This window comes from Loxodonta africana, chromosome 1 (assembly GCF_030014295.1).
Source record: "Loxodonta africana isolate mLoxAfr1 chromosome 1, mLoxAfr1.hap2, whole genome shotgun sequence".
NCBI lineage: Eukaryota > Metazoa > Chordata > Mammalia > Proboscidea > Elephantidae > Loxodonta > Loxodonta africana.
In genome coordinates, this window is record NC_087342.1 from 163,774,364 (window position 1) to 163,795,245 (window position 20,882).

Sequence of the window (20,882 nt, forward strand, 5' to 3'; positions counted from 1 at the left end):
AGTAGGACAGAAATGAGTCTATTTACTCATCTTTTTGGGTTTCTATCTGGGCAAATTTGAAGACTAAATAAAACACTAACTATGAAATATATATAACTCTTTAGACAGATGATTCTTACTCCTGTTTAACAGATTGAGAACTACAACTTGAGGTAAATTAATTCCCCTTTCCAAGTTCAAGGTATTTGTACAGATCTATAAAAACTCCATATAAGTAGATTATCATGTTCTGAATCAACATAAACATTTATCCAGTAAAGTTACAGACCCAATTAAAAGAAACAGATATATTTGCTGACAAAATTTAAAAATTAAGTAGACTCCATCATGAAGTGGTATATAAATTAGCTAAATATACAAAAAAAAAATGAGAAAACAAAAATAAAGTAAGGAAATAAATAAATGAACTTTCCAAACATGCCTGTGCATTTAACAGAAAAGTTTTACATTTAGGTGATATTATATAGAAAACAATTAATAAGGCTTTGCCCCTGAAAGCACATTTTGTGAATTTATTACCAATTTGCTATCTTTTAGTAAGTACTTTATAAACCTGCTTTCAAAAATAGAGAGTGGAAAGAAGGAGTGTGCTGTCTCATTAGGGGGTGAGCAACTAGGAGTATATAGCAAGGTGTATATAAATTTTTGTATGAGAAGCTGACTCAATTTGTAACTTTCACTTAAAGCACAAGAAAAAATTTAAAAAAAACTACTTGAAATATTAATGACAGGTGAGTTCAACAAAATAAGAAATGGCAGAAGTGAAAGTACGTTAAATATGTCTTGTTAGAGAAAAGGGGATGTTATTGATACTGATTAAATTTTAACCCTGATAGAAAAATATTAGTTGTTAAAATATTAAGTGTAAGTGGAAGGACAGAAATGGAATGTATAACCTCTAACTGCTAGACACTAAAAAAAAAGAATGAAAAATCAAGTGAAAACCATGTAAGATATCAATTATCACAATAATTGGTATTATTTTAAATTCCTTTATTAAAGGAAGGAAACCATTGGCTGAAATACAAGAGACCCAGTAACAAAAAGTTGGAAAATAAAGAGACAGACAAAAGACACAACTGGAAAAAAAAAAGATAAAAGGAACAAGAAGAAAGGAGCAAAGCTTATTTTTAGATTAGATTTAGAAAAAAGCTTAAGCCATCATAAACCTTTAAATACTGAACAAAATAGCATTGAAACATTCAAACAAAACTAGTAGAAATAAATGGAGGAACTGGAAATTTTTATAAAAATTTGATGAATATTCTTTTCTTTTTTAGTGAAATCACAGAAGATTTTGTCAATAATTTCCTTAGTTGGTCAACAGATATCCTGTGCCTAAATGCATTTTTCTGGGAACCAGGATACAGTCGTAAATAAAATAGTGTCTTTACACTCAAGCTCATATTTTAGCAGATGGAGACAACTATAAACACATAAACAGATAAATCAGGTTTTCAGATGTCAATGTCAATAGGTGCCATAAGTAAAATAAAATAGAGTAATAGAATAGAGGACAACATGGGAAGGGTACCTCCCATAGGTAGGATAAGCCTTGCTAAAGAAGGATCATTTGAGAAGTTATGAGGGAATAAAAACTGTGAAACAGAAGAAAAAGCAAGTTTAAAGGCTGCAAGATTGGAACAAGCTACGCAGAAAAAAGATGAATGAGGGGGGAGATTGGAGGAGATGATTGTTTAAAGAGGTTAAGCGGGCTTCCTATCATGTAAGGCTCTGTAGGCCATAATTCACAATCTTGACTCAATAGATACATAGAACTCTGTAACCACAACAATTAAAAATACACATGGGGATTTACATTGAATAGCTATGAGACCTTTATAACCTTTAAATGTATTAGGCCACAACTCAGTAAACTTCAAAAACTAAGAATCTTATAGGCTACATGCTCTGATTACATTGTAATGTGCACAGAAGGATACAGCTAAGGGGTGGCCAAAAACTTCTATTCACTTGGCAGTTAAGATATATTCTAATGATCCCATGAGGCTGCTATTAACTTCATAGCCGTTTTCTGTGTAAGCTGTTGATAAGTTTGCTCAGTCTAGGAGATTCAATGGGTATGAGCAAATTAATATAATGTGAGTAAAATTAATACTTTCAGAATCACCCGTCCATCAACGCTGGGTTAGGGTCTAATCTTCAGGCAATGGGGATACAGTAGTAAGACAGATCCATGCATACAGAAACTAGTTGTAGTAGCATAAAGAAAGAGGTTCAGAAATGATAGAGAGGAATGAAAATTAAAGTACAAATACACAGACAGCATCTTATCATAAATTTGCTTTCACAAAAGAAATCTTAACGGATATCAGCAAAAATCCCAACCAAACCCCATCAAAAGCAAAGAACTCTAAATAACAGGAAAGACAACCATAATTATCATTTAAGAACTTCGTACTTAGTACAGATGATGATTCAAAAGGAAATAAAAATAACCTTTTCTTTTAATAATTATTATTTAAAACATAAAAGCTACTGAACGTATTTTAAAGTTTTTTAATGTTAAACACAAGGAGTTCCTGGTGGCGCCAACAGTTAAGTCCTGGAATACTAGCTGAAAAGTTAGAGAGGTTAAGTGGGGTTGGTGGTTTGAATCCACTCAGAGGCACCTGGGAAGACAAAAGTAACAGTCTTGAAAACTGTATGGGGTGCAGTTCTACTCTGACACACAGGGGTTGCCATGAATCAAATCAACGAAACTGCAACTGGTTTGGTTTGGTTTCCGTTTTGATGTTAAGTACAGGATACAAACAAATACCAGGGTCATTTTTCTGCCAAAATTATTCTACAACTTAAAATAATTGTAATTGTTTAAATCTAAAAGCATAATCTTATCATTCTCACTATAGTTAAGGCTGTATGAGAAATGCTTTATTTTTCAATAGTAATAATTTGGAATTTATGTCCTAAGCCAAAATTCAAAGCTCAATACACTATATTCACCTTAAAAGTATGACTAGTTGGAAACTGAGAAAATTAATATTTTATAGCTCCCTTTTTATAATTATCCCAAATATCAGACAGTAAAATATTTATGACTTTCTCACACAAAATATAAGTTTTGACAAAGTTTTGCTACTCTCTGAAAATAAACTTAGTTAAAAAGACAACTACTGTATTTTTACATAAATAATGAGTGCGTTATACATTTTTTGCCAACTGTGCAACTCTCTTGTGGATTATTTTCCCAGGAGCGCTACCTGTGTTATATGTGAAGGCTCATTATCTATGCAGGCACACTATTTGTAGTTCAATGTTGTTAAATACAACAGATTTGGGCTTCCTTACACTTTCATATTTTTTCAAATTTCTTCAATCATGCCAAGTGTGTTGTGTATTTAGTCCCTAATGTCACCATGCAATTTCTGCTCCTGAACAGGATCTACACTGCATTGGAAGAGCTTCCTATGTGTCTACATTAGCTATAAATGGTGACGTGCTGTGTGAAACACTGCCATCTACTGGGAACATGAGGCAATCACAAGGAATAAAACCAGGAAGTTTGCTTTTTTAGTAAAAATAGTTAAATAGCACTGTGCTAATACTCTGGAAATACAAGAAGAATCAGATAGACCCTTTCATCAAGGAGATTAAACTTTAGTGGAAGGTACCAATACAATAAACTACACAATGTTGTAAAATTATAAGGAGTGTGATAAATAAAAATACGCAAAGAAAGGGAGTATAAACGGAACACTGAAAAAGATGATTCATTTTGATTGGGGAGCTAGGAATGACTGCATGGGAAAACTAGTTTTTGGTATGATTCAAGAGAATGATAAGTTTTCAAGAGATGCACATTATATAATTTGGCTTTTTTTTTATTATTATTTACTGTGCTTTAAGTGAAAGTTTACAAATCAAGTCAGTCTCTCATACAAAAACTTATATACACCTTGCTATGTACTCCTAGTTGCTCTCCTCCTAATGGGACAGCACACTCCTCCTCTCCACCCTGTATTCCCTGCGTCCATTCAGCCAGCTTTTGTCCCCCTCTGCCTTCTCATCTCACCTCCAGACAGGAGCTGCCCACATAGTCTGTGTCCATTTGAGCCAAAAAGCTCGCTCCTCACCAGTTTCATTTTCTGTCTTGTAGTCCAGTCCAATCCCTGTCTGAAGAGTTGGCTTCGGGAACAGTTTCAGTCTTGGGCTAACAGAAGGTCCGGGGATCATGAATCACCGGGGTCCCTCTAGTCTCAGTTTGACCATTAAGTCTGGTCTATTTTAGGAGAATTTGAGGTCTGCAACCCACTGCTATCCTGCTCCATCAGGGATTCTCCGTTGTGTTCCCTGTAAGGGCAGTCAATGGTTGTAGCCAGGCAACATCTAGTTCTTCTGGTCTCAGGCTGATGTAGTCTCTGGATTATGTGGCAATTTCTGTCTCCTGGGCTTATGTTTATCTTGTGTCTTTGGTGTTCTTCATTCTCCTTTGCTCCAGGTGGATTGAGACCAATTCATGCATCTTAGATGGCCACTTGCTAGTGTTTTAAGACTCCAGACATTATAATTTGGCATTTCTAACATTTAATCTCATAAAAAAGGACACACTCTGCCTTAAATAAATGAGTTTCAATTCTGAAAGAGGGGCAATAGTTTGCCTTCAGGCACACTGAAAGGAAGTAAGAAAATAAATAGTTCTGTGTAGCCAGACTAACCAGACTCTATGGTAAAAAAAAAAAAAGACACTGCCTTCAAGTTGATTCCTACTCATAGTGACCCTCTAGGACTGAGTAGAACTGCCCCATAGAGTTTCCAAGGAGCACCTGGTGGATTCAAACTGCCAACCTTTTGGTTAGCAGCCTTAGCATTTAACCACTATACCACCAGGGTTTCCAGAATCTGTGGTAGCTGAAGGATATGTAGAAGTTACAACTGGATAGATCAAGCCTTCAATAGCCTTTAATGTCCTAAGAAATTCTAACATTTCTAACATAACAAACAGCAAGTCATTGAAGGTTTATGAACATACTAGTGAGAAACTATATAATTATAACCTGGTAATATGGAGATGCCAATGTGAAGAAGGAATTAATTCAAAAGTCAAAAGTGATGAGACCAATTAGGGAAATTTTACAATAGCTTAGGAAAAAGAGGATGAAGGCATGAATCAGGATAATGTCAAAAGAAATAGAAAGAAGAGAACTAGTAAAAGACACATTGCAAAGATACAACTCAGAAGACTTGATCATCAATTCAACATGAGTTTTGATAGACAGAATGATCAATTCTTTAGATTATAATTAGTTTGCATTTTGAAGGATTACTCTGCTACACTGAAGAACAGATCAGAAGACAACAAGCAGAAAAATGAGTTTAGAAGAGGCTGCTATAGGCCAAATGGGAGATGTCATGAGCTTGATCTACGATAATGACAAAACCAAACCCAAACCCACTGCTATCGAGTCGATTATGACTCATAGCAACCCTATAGGACAGGGTAGAACTGCCCCATAGAGTCTCCAAGGAGCACCTGGTAAATTCGAACTGCCAACCTCTTGGTTAGCAGCCATAGTACTTAACCAGTATGCCACTAGGGTTTCCAAGATAATGACAAGGAAGTAATAAGTCTAAAGGGATGGAAAGAGATATCTTTCTCTAGTTTAAAAAAATATTTATATGAATATATTAAATATATATAAATACAGAATCCTTTGGTGGCACAAACAGTTAAGTGCTCAACTACTAGCTGAAAGGTTGGCAGTTTGAAACCATCCAGAGGTGCCTTGTGAGATCTGCTTCCGAAACATCACAGCCTTCAAAACCCTATGGAGTAGTTCTACTCTGCACCTATGAAGCTGTCATGAGTTGGAAATGACTTGATGGCAACTAACAACAACAAAATGTGACCTCTTCTTTCCCTCTGGTTTCTCTCATTCGAAATGGGAATTTCTACTTCACGACTGGTTCACTGTTTTACTCCGGAAGCAGATGACTTATATTCTAGGTATCATAGGCCCACCGATGAAAAACAATTTTGCCCCAGGATGGAACACACTGAGTCTCACCCATTCTTGATTTAGATGATTGAGAAGGAAAGATTTTGGATTTGATGGAGTTGATGTGGAACGAGTTTAGACTTTTGGGGATGATGTGAGAGGGTGAATGGGGTTTTGCACATGGGAAGGATATAAATTTTGGGTGGGGGAGTCAAAGGGTGAATTGTTATGAATTGAATTGTGTTTCCCCCAAAAACTTGTTGGCATGCTAATCCCCTTAACTTTAAATATGATCTTGTTTGGAAATAGGGGTTTCCTTTTTTTATGTTACTGTGAGTGGGAATCAACTCCACAGCTATGGGTCAGGGTTTTTTATGTTAATGAGGTCATATCTGAATAAGACAGGTTCTAAACCTAATCACTTCTGAGTTATGAAAAGAGCAGAACGGACACAGAGACACACACAGAAGGAAGACAGACACTATGTGTGAACCCATCTACAAGCAAAGGAATGACAAGTATTGCTGGCAGACACCAAAAAGCAGGGAGAAAAGCCATAGAAAAAATCACTATAGCCAAGGTGGTGAACAGGACTTTAAGCTTCCAATACTGTGAGAAAATAAATTTCTGTTTTAAAACTACCACTTGTGGTATAGCTGTTATTGTAGCACTATGTAATTAAGACGAGTAGTACCAAAAAGGTCAAAAAAACCAAAGGATTGAGAACTATTTTCTTTTAGATTTGGTAACTGGCAATCTTGGGAGAGCATTTTATCTGTTGCAGCAGCAGCCAGACTGCAGCAGTTTCACAAGCGGAAAGGGAAACAGTGCACGCAGACTAACATTCCCAGAAGTGAAGTCATATCTATTAAAGTAGAAGTTATTGGAACGGGAGAGGTTTGAGGGTGGTTTTATGGTAAAGATGGGGGTAATCTGCAATTCTTTTAAGTAAAAGAGACAGTGTCCACTGAGAGGGAGAAGTTAAAGACACAGGAGAAAGATAAGAGGTAATTTACAGAGTGAGAGGATTGGGGTCCAAGACAAGGGAGAAGGGGCCTTTAAGAAAAGGGTTCAGTATGGATATGGTGAGGGATTTGGAGTTTGTTCTGCAGGTGAAGGAGAGGGAAGAATATTGAAGGTGCTCAAGCATGAAGAACTCTATTTCTTGTTAGTAAAATATATTGTCTTACAAAAAGGAGGCATGATAGGATAGGGTAGAGTGGCAGAGGCGCCTGGTGAAGCTATTTATGAATAACCACAAAAGTCCAAAACTAAAGACACCATGTACATGATCCTTTTAAAAAATACTGATTAAGATTATGTACTCTGTTGTTGTTGTTGTTAGGTGCTGTAAAGTTGGTTCCAACTCGTAACGACCCTATGTACAACAGAACGAAACACCGCATGGTCCTGTGCCATCCTCACAATCCTTGTTATACTTGAACCCACTGTTGCAGTCACTGTGTCAACCCATCTCATTGTACTTTACCAAGCATGATGTCCTTCTCCAGGGACTGATCTCTCCTGATAACATGTTCAAGGTATGTGAGATGTAGTCTCACCATCCTTGCTTCTGAGGAACATTCTGGCTGTACTTCGTCCAACACAGATTTGGTTGTTCTTTTGCAAGTCCATAGTATATTCAATATTCCCTGCCAACACCACAATTCAAAGGCATCAATTCTTCAGTCTTTCTTATTCATCGTCCAGCTTTTGCATGCATATGAGGCAACTGAAAATACCATGGCTTGGGTCAGGAGCACCTTAGTCTTCAAGGTGGCATCTTTGCTTTTCAGCAATTTAAAGACTTACTTTGCAGCAGATTTACCCAATGCAAGGTGTCTTTTGATTTCTTGACTGCTGCTTCCATGGGTGTGATTGTGGATCCAAGTAAAATGAAATCCTTGACAACTTCAATCTTTTCTCTATTTACCATGATACTGTTTATTGGCCCGGTTGTGTGGATTTTTGTTTTCTTTAAATTGAGGTGTAATCCACACTGAAGGCTGTGGTCCTTGATCTATATCAGTAACTGCTTCAAGTCCTCTTCACTTTCAGCAAGCAAGGTAGTGTCATCTGCATAATGCAGTTTGTTAATGAATCTTCCTCCAATCCTGATGCCTTGCTCTTCTTCATATAGTCCAGCTTCTTGGATCTGTACAGCATACAGACTGAGTACGTATGGTGAAAGGATTCAACCCCGACACACACCTTTCCTGACTTTAAACCACTCAGTATTCCCTTGTTCTGTTCTAACGACTACCTCTTAATCTACGTACAGGTTCCTCATGAGCACAGTTAAGTGTTCCAGAATTCCCATTCTTTGCGATGTTATCCACGATATGTTATGATCCACACAGTGGAATGCCTTGTTGTAGAAAATAAAACGCAGATAAACATCTTTCTGGTAGTCTCTGTTTTCATCCAGGATTGACCTGACATCAGCAGTGATATCCCGAGTTCAATGTTCTTTTCTGAATCCAGCTTGAATTTCTAGCAGCTCCGTGTCGATGTGCTGCTGCAGATGCTTTTTAATGCTCTTTAGCAAAATTTTACTTGCATGTGATACTGACATTGTTTGATAATTTCTGCATTCTGTTGGATCACCTTTCTTTTGAATAGGTATAAATACGGATCTTTTCCAGTCGGTTAGCCAGGTAGGTGTCTTCCAAATTTATTGGCACAGATGAGTGTGCACTACCAGCCCTGCATACATTTGCTGAAACATCTTAATTGGTATTCCATCAATTCCTGGAGCCTTGTTTTTCACCAGTGCCTTCAGTGCAGCTTGGACCTCTTCCTTCAGTACCATAAGTTCCTGATCATATGCTACCTCCTGAAATGGTTGAACGTTGACCAATTTTTTTTTGGTATAATGACTGTGTATTCCTTCCATCTTCTTTTGAGGTTTCCTGTGTCGTTTAACACTTTCCCCGTAGAATCGCTCAACATTGTAATCCAAGGCTTGAATTTTTTCTTCAGTTCTTTTTGCTTGAGAAATGCTGAGCATGTTGTTCCCTTTTGGGACATGTCATTATAATACTTTTGCACATGTCATTATAATACTTTGTCTTCTCAAGCTGCCCTTTGAAATCTTCTGTTAGGTTCTTTTACTTCATCATTTCTTCCTTTTGCTTTAGTTACTCTACATTCAAGAGCAAGTTTCATAGTCTCTTCTGACATCCCTTTTGGTCTTTTCTTTCTTTCCTGTCTTTTTAATAACCTCTTGCTTTCTTCATGTATAATGTCCTCGATGTCATCCCACAACTTGTCTGGTCTTCAGTCATTAGCGTTCAGCTCATCAAATCTATCCTTGAGATGGTCTCTAAATTCAGGTGGGATAAACTCAAGTTCATACTTTGGCTCTTGTGGACTTATTCTAATTTTCTCCATCTTCACCTTCAACTTGCATATGAGCAACTGATGGTCTGTTCTGCAGTCGGCCCCTGGCCTCGTATATTACGCAATCACATTTTATTTTGCCTTGTATATCAGAAAAACTATAAACCATGTTCTAATATTTTTTTGGGGGGAAGAGTTAAACACGGGGAGGAGAGAAGTGATTTAAATCAATAATATTCTCCAAGGTCCCATTATATTTTAATTCTGCGGTGCTAAGAATGGGAATTCCAGAAGGCTTAATTGTGCTCATGAGGAACCTGTACATAGATCAAGAGGCAGTCGCTCGAACAGAACAGGGGGATACTGCATGGTTTAAAGTTAGGGAGGGTGTTCGTCAGAGTTGTATCATTTCATCGTACCTATTCAATCTGCATGCTGAGTAAATAATGTGAGAAGCCAGACAATATGAAGAATGAGGCATCAGGAATGGAGGAAGACTCATTAACAATCTGTGTTATACAAATGACACAGCCTTACTTGCTGAAAGTGAAGAGGACTTGAAGCGCTTACTGATGAAGAGTAAAGACCACAGCCTTCAGTATGGATTACACCTCAACATAAAGAAAACGAAAATCCTTACAACTGAACCAATAAGCAGCATCATGATAAAAGGAGAAAGACTGAAGTTGTCAAGGATTCCATTTTACTGGGATCCACAATCAATACCCGTGGAAGCAACAGTCAATAAATCAAACAACACATTGTACTGGGCCAATCTGCTGCAAAAGACTTCTTTAAAGTGTTGGAAAGCAAAGATGTCACCTTGAAGACTAAGGTGCACCTGACCCAAGCCATGGTATTTTCAATCACCTCACATGCATGTGAAAGCTGGATGATGAATAAGGAAGACCAAAGAATAATAGACGCCTTTGAATTGCATTGGCAAAGAACACTGAATATACCATGGACTGCCAAAAGAATGAACAAATCTGTGTTGAAAGAAGTACAGCCAGAATATTCCTTAGAAACACAGATGGCAAGACTTCATCTCACATATACTTTGGACATGTTATCAAGAAGGTTCAGTCCCTGGAGAAGGACATCATACTTGGTAAAGTAGTGGGTCAGCAAAAAAGAGGAAGACCCTCAATGAGATGGACTAACACAGTGGCTACAACAATGGGCTCAAGCATAACAACAATTGTAAGGATGGTGCAGGACCGGGCAGTGTTTCATTTTGTTGTACGTAGCGGTCACTATGATTTGGAATCAACTTGACGGCACCTAACAACAACGGTAATATTAGATTTGGCTTTATAATACAGGTATAGAATGAAAAGTTTTCCTGTATTTATTTTAGTTAATTTAAAAAGATTTCAGGAGAAACAAGATTTGGAAAAAAAAAAAAGAAAGTGTATTTTTAATATGAAAATGAAATACTAAAGATTTTTCCACACTAAAATTACCTTCGTAAACATGAAAAATGCATATTAATATTGCCTTTAAATGCTACATTTTAAGCTTAAAAATGTACTCATCCCTCCAAAATAAGCTTACAAATAACTTCTCTTACCTGTCGTAAAGTACGTGCAACTATGCTTTCTAACACTGGTCCTCTATCTTCATGCAGCAAATGGACTTCATCAAGAATAAGGAGCCTGACAATTTGAGAGAGTGCTACATCCCCAACACTCTTTCTTGTCATTACATCCCATTTTTCTGGTGTGGTCACAAGCATCTAGAAGAGAAGAAAAAGAACCAAGTTATAGAGGAAAAAAAGTCACATATATTTTAAATTTTACTTTTGTTGTTCAAAAGGAAATATTATTGGCTACCTCTATATAGACTGAATAAGGTGACACATTTTAAAATATTTTGGAATGATATCTAACTCACTGTTGACAATGATCACTTCAAGAAAGCCTTTCTTTCAGCCCTGATATTAAGCAGTTACTTAAAGCTTACTGAAGGTAGTTTGTCAGTAACTTTTTAGAAAAGCTTATTACAATAGTAAAAAAAGAAAAATTATCTTTTAGACTAGCAAATACTGATAATGACCTTATTTGAAAAGAGGCTAAGAAGAGATGAAAGAGTTCAAAGGAAATTAAAAGAGAAACAAAGAATCCATCCTAGAATGGTCACTAGTGTTATATCTATTCAAGTTTTGAGGAAAAAGACAAAATTTACTAAAGATACATGGTTCTAAATAATTGTCCTTTAATATCAACTAGTATATGCAGTACTTTACAGGAAAAACTAATGTTGCTCTTGTTGTTAGGTGCCATAGAGTCACCTAGCTGATGGGAACAGATCAGCAGGTCCTTCTCTGGAGAAGCAACTGGGTGGATTCAAACCACCAGCCCTTTGGTTAGCAGCTGAGTGCTTAACTGTTGTGCCACCAAGGCTCCAAAAAACAACAAAACTAACACACTTCCTAAAGCATGAATGGCACATAACAGTAACCAAGTAGTGACTCATTGGAGACCCAGGGCATTGGAGCATGAGGGTATCAGGCTCAGGGTACTTATGAGAACATCATAAAAATGGACCTTTTGGCATGAAATTGATTACAAATCTATTTGCTTTTTACATAACGAGTTGTTTAGATCCTCTAAAAGCATACTGTGGTGAAGAAAAAGATGATAAGTTTAGTAATACCTTCTCCTGTAGTAACATTATATTAGGAAATAAGCCTAATCATGGATAATTCAAAGGTGACAACAAACTGAAACCAAAGCTTCTCTTAGCCAGTATGTCTGTATTATACTCAGTTGATACTGATGATTCACAACTCAGCTGTGCTATGAAAGGGTTAACTGAGATGGGGGTCAGATTATTCTTTCACCGTTTTTATATTTCATGTCTGTTTTGAAATCATTTATGAGGACAATATTAATTTTATTTTTTTACATCACAAATAACGGATAAATTTTTAACAAATGCACGAACCTAATTTATCAATATGATCTGCATTATTACAGGTATCACTGCTATCATTTTGAAATGTACTATTTCAACTACAAAATTTAGCAGCTGTACTTTTATAAAACATTAATTAGCAAACTAATGAAATAGATTAAGTAATGTATATCTAAGGTGTGTAGTAATACTATAAATCTAAGCTACTTAGCTAATTTGCTAACGGTAAAATGGCAATGTTGAGATCACATCAATATTTATGAAAAAGATATGCTAGTGAAGTTAAATATAAACAGAAGTATGATCAATTCTGAAATTTAAAATGGGTTGAAACATTCTCTGTGTATTAACACCTTTCTTTTATAATATTACAATAAATCTAAACAGAACTTCTTCTACAAGTTTAAAATAACCTGATATATTATCATAAATATACCCAGAGATCACTTGTTAACAACCCTTTTCAAGCAATGCCTATCTTTTTTATTATTACACTGACTGTCATTAAAAGTCTGTGAAAAAGATGCCCATCTGTTTTCAAAAAAAGCAAGCCTTCTAAACTGCAATTAAAGGCAAATATGTAATATTCATATTAAAATACAAGGAAGTAAGCTTATTATTAGCAAATGTTAGAAAAATGTCAGAAAGCTAGATAATACACAATTAAAGTATAGTAATAAATGCAAAGCTTGGCTACCTATCTCCCCATGAACTAAGAATCCTGTGCAACACTTTCTTACCATTAAATATCAGAGATAATAATGTGGCAACATTTAAATTGTAAAATCAATTTTTTCAGACATAAAAAAGCTATGCCACCAGATCTTTAAAACTCTTTCCAGCATTTGTTTTCTATACTTCACTTTCAGCAGAGTCAGAAGTGGCTTCATTTATATCACTATTCACCGCTTCAGTTCCCTGAACTAAAATGGCTAGAAAATAAAGTGTCACATTTGCTTAATGAATTGGAACTCATGCAAGACATTTCCATCTGCTCTTATATTAGGCCATGGGTTAACTGTCAATATTTTTAATGTCAACTTGAATTTCTTTCAGTCCATGTATTTACTCCCTCAGCAGTATAAAAATCATTACAGGCAGTCCCCAGTTTACGAACATACACTTAATATACAATCTGTAATTATGAACCAACCTCCGTAAAGTCTGCTATATTAAAAATTCGAAGTACACACAATGGTTCGTAATAACAGATGGGTGCTACATTGCCACATGCATTGAAACATTGTTATTATTATTATTATTACTGTACTATTACATTAAAGATATTTTAGTGTATCTGGAAAAATTTAATTTTTTAATGTATAGAAAGGTATACTAGATATTAAGACAAACATCTAACTGATGTTATATAAGAACTATACCAAACTGTTCTGACTTAGGTACAAATTCAGCTTAAAGACAGACATAGGAACAGGACTCATTCATAATCCAGGGACTGCCTATATTCAAAAGTGTTCCGGCTTTGGCCTGTACCCTGGAAAAATGGTGCAGCTGAAACGTTTATATACCACAATTGAGCCAGAAATTTGGTGTATTCAATTGTTAAAAGTCAGTCAATTTAATGTCAAAGCCAAAAGGTCTAAGACCCTCCAGCATCAAAACATGTAGTCATTCACTTAAATATTATTAAAAACTTTGCCTGCATCTATATACAGTAAAATTACAATACTTAGTTCCCCATGATTATTTCATGATTACTCATTTCCCTAGGTGAAATATATTCTCCTTTGGGAGGGAAACAGAAGAGAAATACAGATGGATAAAAATTTCTGTAATTATATACATAATCCATTAATTGGACACTATCACAAACCCTTTATCAAAATACACCAGGGAGCTAGTGTTTCACTGAATGAAGAATGCCTGCCTGAATCCAGGTGTACATGTTTGTCCCAAATAGATTTTTTTTTTTAATTCTGCACTAAGAACGAATACAGAGATTACAAAGCCTCTTGCCAAACAGAATTACGTGAGAGGAATGGGCTTGAGTGTGCATTTTATCTCTTGTTCTTTTGTTTTGCATATGATTTCTAATAACCCTCAGAAGATGTAAAGATTCAAGACATAGAACTGTTACTGTTTCAGCCAGATAACAAATGCAGGCAGATAAATCACCTCCAGGGTAAGACCTCAGAACATGAATCTGGGCTTTCTGAGTTGAGTAAAGAAAAAACTGCATTGTTCTTAATTATATTTTTATTCTAATAGTTATTGGAAAGACAAAGATCAAAAAGTGACTAGTGTTACTTGAATGGATTGACAAAGAACTGAGCCACAATGATAAATAGTGGTTCGGCGGAGTAGGGGCAGACATAGAAGGGGCAGCAGAGATCATTCGGGGGTGACAGAATTTTCCTGTGCCTAGTTAGGAGTATGGATTATACAAGTATGTGGATTTGTCAAAACCTGCCGAACTAAACACTTTAGAGTGTGCATTTCACTCTATATAAATTGGACTCTGATTTCTAAAAAATGTAAAAAGTAAATAAATAAGAAAGCTCTGAGGGATAAATCAATCAAACACATTGTTTGGATCCCAATTCAATCAAATAGCTATTTACAAACACACACACACACAGAGAGAAAGGCAACTAGGGAAAAAAAAATTGATATTAAGAGAACATCTGTAAAAATTTTTAGTGTGATAATAGTACTTAGATGCATCTTTTTCCAAAAAGATTTTTATCTTTTAGAGATACACTTCTATTTATAAATGAAATTTTCAAAAAATTATAAAACTAAAAAATGAGTATTTAGTTAAAAATAATATACTTCTTGTTTAAAGTAGGGGGGAAAGCTATATTGCCAACCCACAATATCAGAAGCAAATACTCATGTTTAGAACTGTAACTTTTAAAATATATTTATATAACTTAATTATTCCTTCATTGATTTACTTATTTTAAATGCTGAGGATGTAATTTATAGATACCTTCTGTGAACGAATTTGTATCTCCACTTTCCCAGGCTGGTGGGTTCCAAACCTCAGGTTTCACACACACACACACACACACACACACACACACAGATTTTCAAGCTCTAATGACACTACTGAACTGTCTCTCAAATTCACAATCTCATTTCCACTGTCACTGATTATCTTTCCATATCCATACCCCAAGCCATCCTCCTGGGTACCATGAAATAAATCCCTTAATCTAAATTTAACATGAGAGAATCTTGCTCAAAGCATTCAAAGTCTTCCTACTAAAAAATATCAACTCTTCAGGGTGTATTTTGTCTCCAAATCTTTCCCTCTACTCTCAAATGCATTCTAGGCCTGTCAACATTCCCCATACAGGTCCCTCACCTTCCAATTTACATGACCTTGTTTCCATGTTATTAGCGTATGGTTCTCTTTACAAACAAAAATTCTAGAAAATTTGGCAATGGATACTGGTTATGGTTCTACAACATAGTTGATACAACTGGTGTCACAGAATTACACACGAAAAGTGTTGAACTGGCAAATGTGTTATCTATATTTTTACAACAATAAAAAAATAATTCCACTTCACCATTTCAAGTCCAAATCAAATAGCCACATTCTTATAAATAAATAAATTTTAAACTATATCAACGAGAAGAAATCCATTTCTTTTCTGTCCTCCCATAACATTTACCTTGATATTAGGGTATCAGGATTCTTCTTTCTAACATTCTGGTTACTGGTGAACATACCTTATTTCCTACAAGCTCTCCAACAGCAGGGACACCATGTCCTTTCCCACTTTTTACCCCCACAGAGCCTGGTCCAGGGCCTTGCCGAGAACAAATGCCCAAGTAATATTTGTTGAATTGAGCAAAGATATGCTGCGATGGTTATTCTGTAGCAACCTAAAATTAGCCCAAACTCTTTTCTTTAAAACAAACTCAACTTGGTAAAAACCCATCTTCAAATACATTAATCAATATTCCTTGAAAAAAATTCAGTTTTATTTCTACTGTCTTTGTTTGTTTTAAGAAGAATTGCACTAAAGAGGCAATTATCTAACCCAGCCTTTTTGCAAAATACAAATTGCCAATATTTACTCAGCTGCTACATAAATAAGGGCTATCTTCTGGAATTTCTGCAAGTAATATGGTCTCACCCTGGAGAGTCACAAGTAAAGAAATTACTATAGGTCCTGGGAAGTTCTCTAGTAATAAAACCAATACCTAAGGAAAATACTCTGGGGAATTCTGGTCAGCCCTGGATGAATGCTGATATCCATGGGTACTCCAGCTTCAGCTGGTACCAACTTGCTTAATCCTATCATTCCACTGACACTTTCTAGAGCCAAGAGCTTAACCATGGCTACACTTTGGAATCACCTGGGGAACCTCGGGGGAAAAAAAGAAAACCTGATGTGTTGTGTGTGCCACCAGAGATTATGATATGAGTAGCGTGGGTGCAGGCTGGGCCTCAGGATTTTTAAAAGCTGTCCAGGTGATTCTAATGTGCAGGCAAGGTTGAGAACCAGTGTTCTGGTGCAACACCATGTGACGTGACCTTTGATAATGCTGTGTCAAGTAAGGAACCTCGTCTCCTTACGTCCTTTGTGAGCCACAGTAACACTTCTTTGTCCAGTCTCACAACTTCAATAAATTGTTGTTAAGATAAAACCTATAAGTGATTCCTCTTAACTCCAGGAATATGAATTATGTGAAAATACATGAGGAGATGGGATTTCTGATTTTTCTGAACTCAAGATAAGTCTAAAAATATATTTTTCCTCACTCAAGATACATATATCTGCAACTACAACACTCTATTCTCTGCATGAGTCAAAAGTAACAGCCAAATTACCTATGTATTTATAAATTTAAAAATGCAACATGTGAGTTTGAAACTACACAATAAACTGTGTGCATAAATGCTATTATAAGGATATACAACTATGCTGTAGTATGTAATATTGACTAAACCCATGAGACAAGAAATTAACTGAAAATCATAAGTACATTTTCCATGCTTACAATACACCCTCCCCCCAAAAAAAAGAAAGAAAAAAAAATGATACAACTACATAACCGCCAGAAAGGTTATAAGTGAGAAAATATCACGTGTTTGCAGATATAGAGCAACCGGAACTCTCATACACTAGTGGGAACATAAACTGACACAATCACTCTGTAAAGCTGCTTGGTGATATCTAATAAAGCTGAACACACACATGCCTTGTGACCTAACAATTCCATTCCTTATGTAATATATACCAAACCAAATTCGTTGCTGTAGAGTTGAGTCCAACTTATGGCTACCCGACAGGACAGAGTAGAACTGCCCCACAAGGTTTCCAAGGCTGTAATTTTTATGGAAGTAGACTGACACATATTTCTCCCATGGAGTGGCTGGTGGGTTTGAACTGCCAACCTTTTGGTTAACAGCCAAACGCTTAACCACTGTGCCATCAGGACTCTAGGGATGCATACATATGTGTACCCAAAGATATGTATAAGAATTTCATAGCTGTACTACTTGTAATACTCCAAAACTGGAAACAAACCAAATGTTCATGAACAATAAAATGAATAAATAATCTGTAATACATTTATACAATGGAATACCATACAATAATGACTATGAGTAAACTACTGATATATACAACAAAATCGAGAAATCTCACAAACTTAATGTTAAGTGAAGAAATCCAAGCATATACGATTCCATTTATATAAAGTTCTAAAAAAATAAAGAAAACAGTGTAAAGTGTTAGAAGTTAGGAAAATAATTACCTCTGGGGAAAAAGAAGGGGCTGGGGACTGAAAGAAGCATGAAGAGAGATTCTAAGATGCTGGTAACATTCTGTATCTTGAGCTTGGTGGTGGTTACACAGGTATATTAACTTCAAGAAAATTCACTGAGCTACTCACGATGTTTGCATTTTTCTGCATTTATGTTTTACTTCGAGAAATAAGTTTATTAAAAAGAAAAAACATTTAAATGGCAGGAGGGGACACCTGTGAATGGAACAACTGAAAGGTGAATAAAAGCTTGCCAGACAAAGAAAGAAAGAAAGGATATCCCAGGCAGGAAGAAAATAATAAGCAAAAATGTTATTTGTGCTTCTAATATTCATTATTCACATATTTCTTATGTGACTGTATGTGTAAATATGCCTTTCTAAGTATATCATAAGCATCTTGAGAACAAGGATCAAATTTGGAATTTTAAATGTAAGTCCATGTTCTTCAGCCAATTAACTGAAAATATTTTCTTTTTTTTTTTAAATAGAAATGTCAGCTAGTAAATTTAGGCCTATTTCCTGTACACTTATCAATATTTCCCTCAAAGGGACCCCATAAGCACCAAAAGTAAAAAAGATAGGAAAGTTCAATATATTTTATTGGAAATCTTTGAATCAGGAATAGAAATGAGTCACCTATATTTCAGACTCTATAATCTTCATTTTTCCTTAATGCTCTTCCTATTGCTCTCCATAAAAAATAATTTGTTCATTATCTTTTAATATTTTATATATATATATATTCTGTATCACTTTCCAAAACCCCAAACCAAACTCATTGCTATCGAGTCAATCCCAACTCACAGCAACCTTACAGGACAGAGTAGAACTGCCCCATAGGGTTTCCAAGGAGCGGCTGGTGGATTTGAACTGCTGACCTTTTTGGTTAGCAGCCATAGCTCTTAACCACTGCACCACCAGGGCTCCTAAATCACTTTAGAGGCACAATATTCCAGGAGCTAAGTTTTTCTTTCTGTTGATTACTTTCTGTTGATTGGCTATTATGAACATATAAACAGAAAAAGACTGAACTTCAAGGGAAAGGTGGACCTTCCAGGTCTAGTCCAAAAATCTTATTTTATTGATAATCTTCAAATTAATTAGTAGAAGAATTAGGATACGATCTGTCTCTGCATTTACACTGCCCAAAAGACCTGTTCTCCCCTTTCCCCACCTTTCCCAAATAAAAATGAGAGAGAGGGGGAAGAAACAGTTGAGGTCACAAGTTACCTGGTATTAAACTATTCAGTAAGGACCCGTCTCTCATCCATTTCCTACTTTTTAACCCTCTCCTTTCCTGCATTTTCCTTCACCCAGCAGTCTTTTTCAAGGGTGCAACATACAAAGGTATTCGAAGCCTGAGGCAAAGAAGGGACAGCCTATGATCAACCAAACACACTATGTTTATAAAGCATACGTTAGTGTTTAAGGAAGATACAGCACAGGTGGTAATATGAATGTATAAGAAAAAATCATGTCAATTTATCTCATTTTTTATTTCAATTAGTGAACTAGAAGGTAGATGAGGAGTAAACAGTAGAGACAGTATATATAGTTTTCAGTAAGACTTTGACAGAAGTCCTCCTGATATCTTTATGATTAAATTAGGGCTGGCTGATGAGATAATTATGAGATTTCTGAACAACCTTACTCAAAGATACTACTTAAAAAAACCAAGAGCAAAAAATAAATCAATAAAAATAACAGGTATTATTTTAGAATAATAACCTGATGAGTGAGGGGGAATGAGAGAGAGGGAGAGAAATAGGAAGACAGGAACGGAAAGGGAGGAAGGGAAAGAGAATGTGTGTGTGTGTGTGTGTGTGTGTGTGTGTGTGTGTGTGTGTGTGTGTGTGGAGGAAAAAGGTATTTTATAGAAAGAATTTAAACCTCTTGAACAGAGTCTTAAAATTTTGACAAATGAAATGTGTGTTCAAGTGGTTAACAGCTCAGCTGGTACCCAAAAGGCTGGCAGCTCGAATATGCCAGCTGTTCCTTGGAAACTATATGGGGCAGTTCTACTCTGCCCTACAGGGTCGCTATGAGTCACAATCAGTGGAAATAGGTAAATGTGTGTCAAAAGCTACGTTCCTAATTTTCTGTAGTAGAGAGCAAATAGCCCATCAACAATAGAACCCCAATCCTTAAAATCTTCTGATTTCAATAAATTACTTCATTATATAAAAAATATAGTCCTGAAATTATTTCACTATCAGCAATACATAGCCAATTCAAGTCACAAACAAGTGTTTCTGTTGCCTAAAAGTAGTCTGCCATATGTTTAATTAATCTTGTTAAATCTATTGTAGTTACATAAATCAGGTTGATGTCATAATGAATTTTAATTTTTTTTATTTTTGTACAAATAATTTTAACATTTGCCTTGAGGCAAATGGCATAAACTAAAACTAGATTTAAAACATAAAATCGAAAGGAATATAATAAATTTTAAAATTTATACTTTCTTGCCTTTATAAAATTTACTGAACAAAATTAATTTTAAAATTTCTGGTACTTATTCCAAATTAGGCAGTAATAGGGTAATATAGAATATATATGCATCTGTTCACAATTGCAAAAAGAAAAAGTTCAAATCACATGAATTACTTTTTTAAAAACCCAAATGGTGGCAGAGCCAAGATGGCGGAGTGGTGAGGCACTTCTGGTGATCCCTCTTACAATGAGGACCTGAAAAAACCAGTGGAATGAAAACATTTATGACAAGCTGAAAGCCCTGAACATCAAAGGCAAAGTTAGAAAATGGACTGAGTGGCATGGGGAGGGAGAGACAGTTCAGAGGTGGAGAGGAGTTGCTGGGCCTCAATTGCCAGGAACCGCAGGCACCATTCCCGGGAGCGACTGCAGCAGGCTGGTGTAGTGTTCGACCGCAGTTTCCTCAGGGAGAAACAGC

General features: G+C 35.8%; 1 protein-coding gene across 6 annotated transcripts in view; it reads right to left on the reverse strand.

Moving 5' to 3' along the window:
- The window catches only part of ASCC3 (activating signal cointegrator 1 complex subunit 3), a 412,820-nt gene that overhangs the window by 230,359 nt on the left and 161,579 nt on the right, over positions 1-20,882 (reverse strand). For all 6 annotated transcript variants that reach the window (XM_064289237.1, XM_064289246.1, XM_064289242.1 and 3 more), the window contains one exon: positions 10,876-11,040. In XM_064289237.1, coding sequence (XP_064145307.1) covers positions 10,876-11,040 — 165 coding nt within the window. The remainder of the gene's footprint in view (positions 1-10,875; positions 11,041-20,882) is intronic.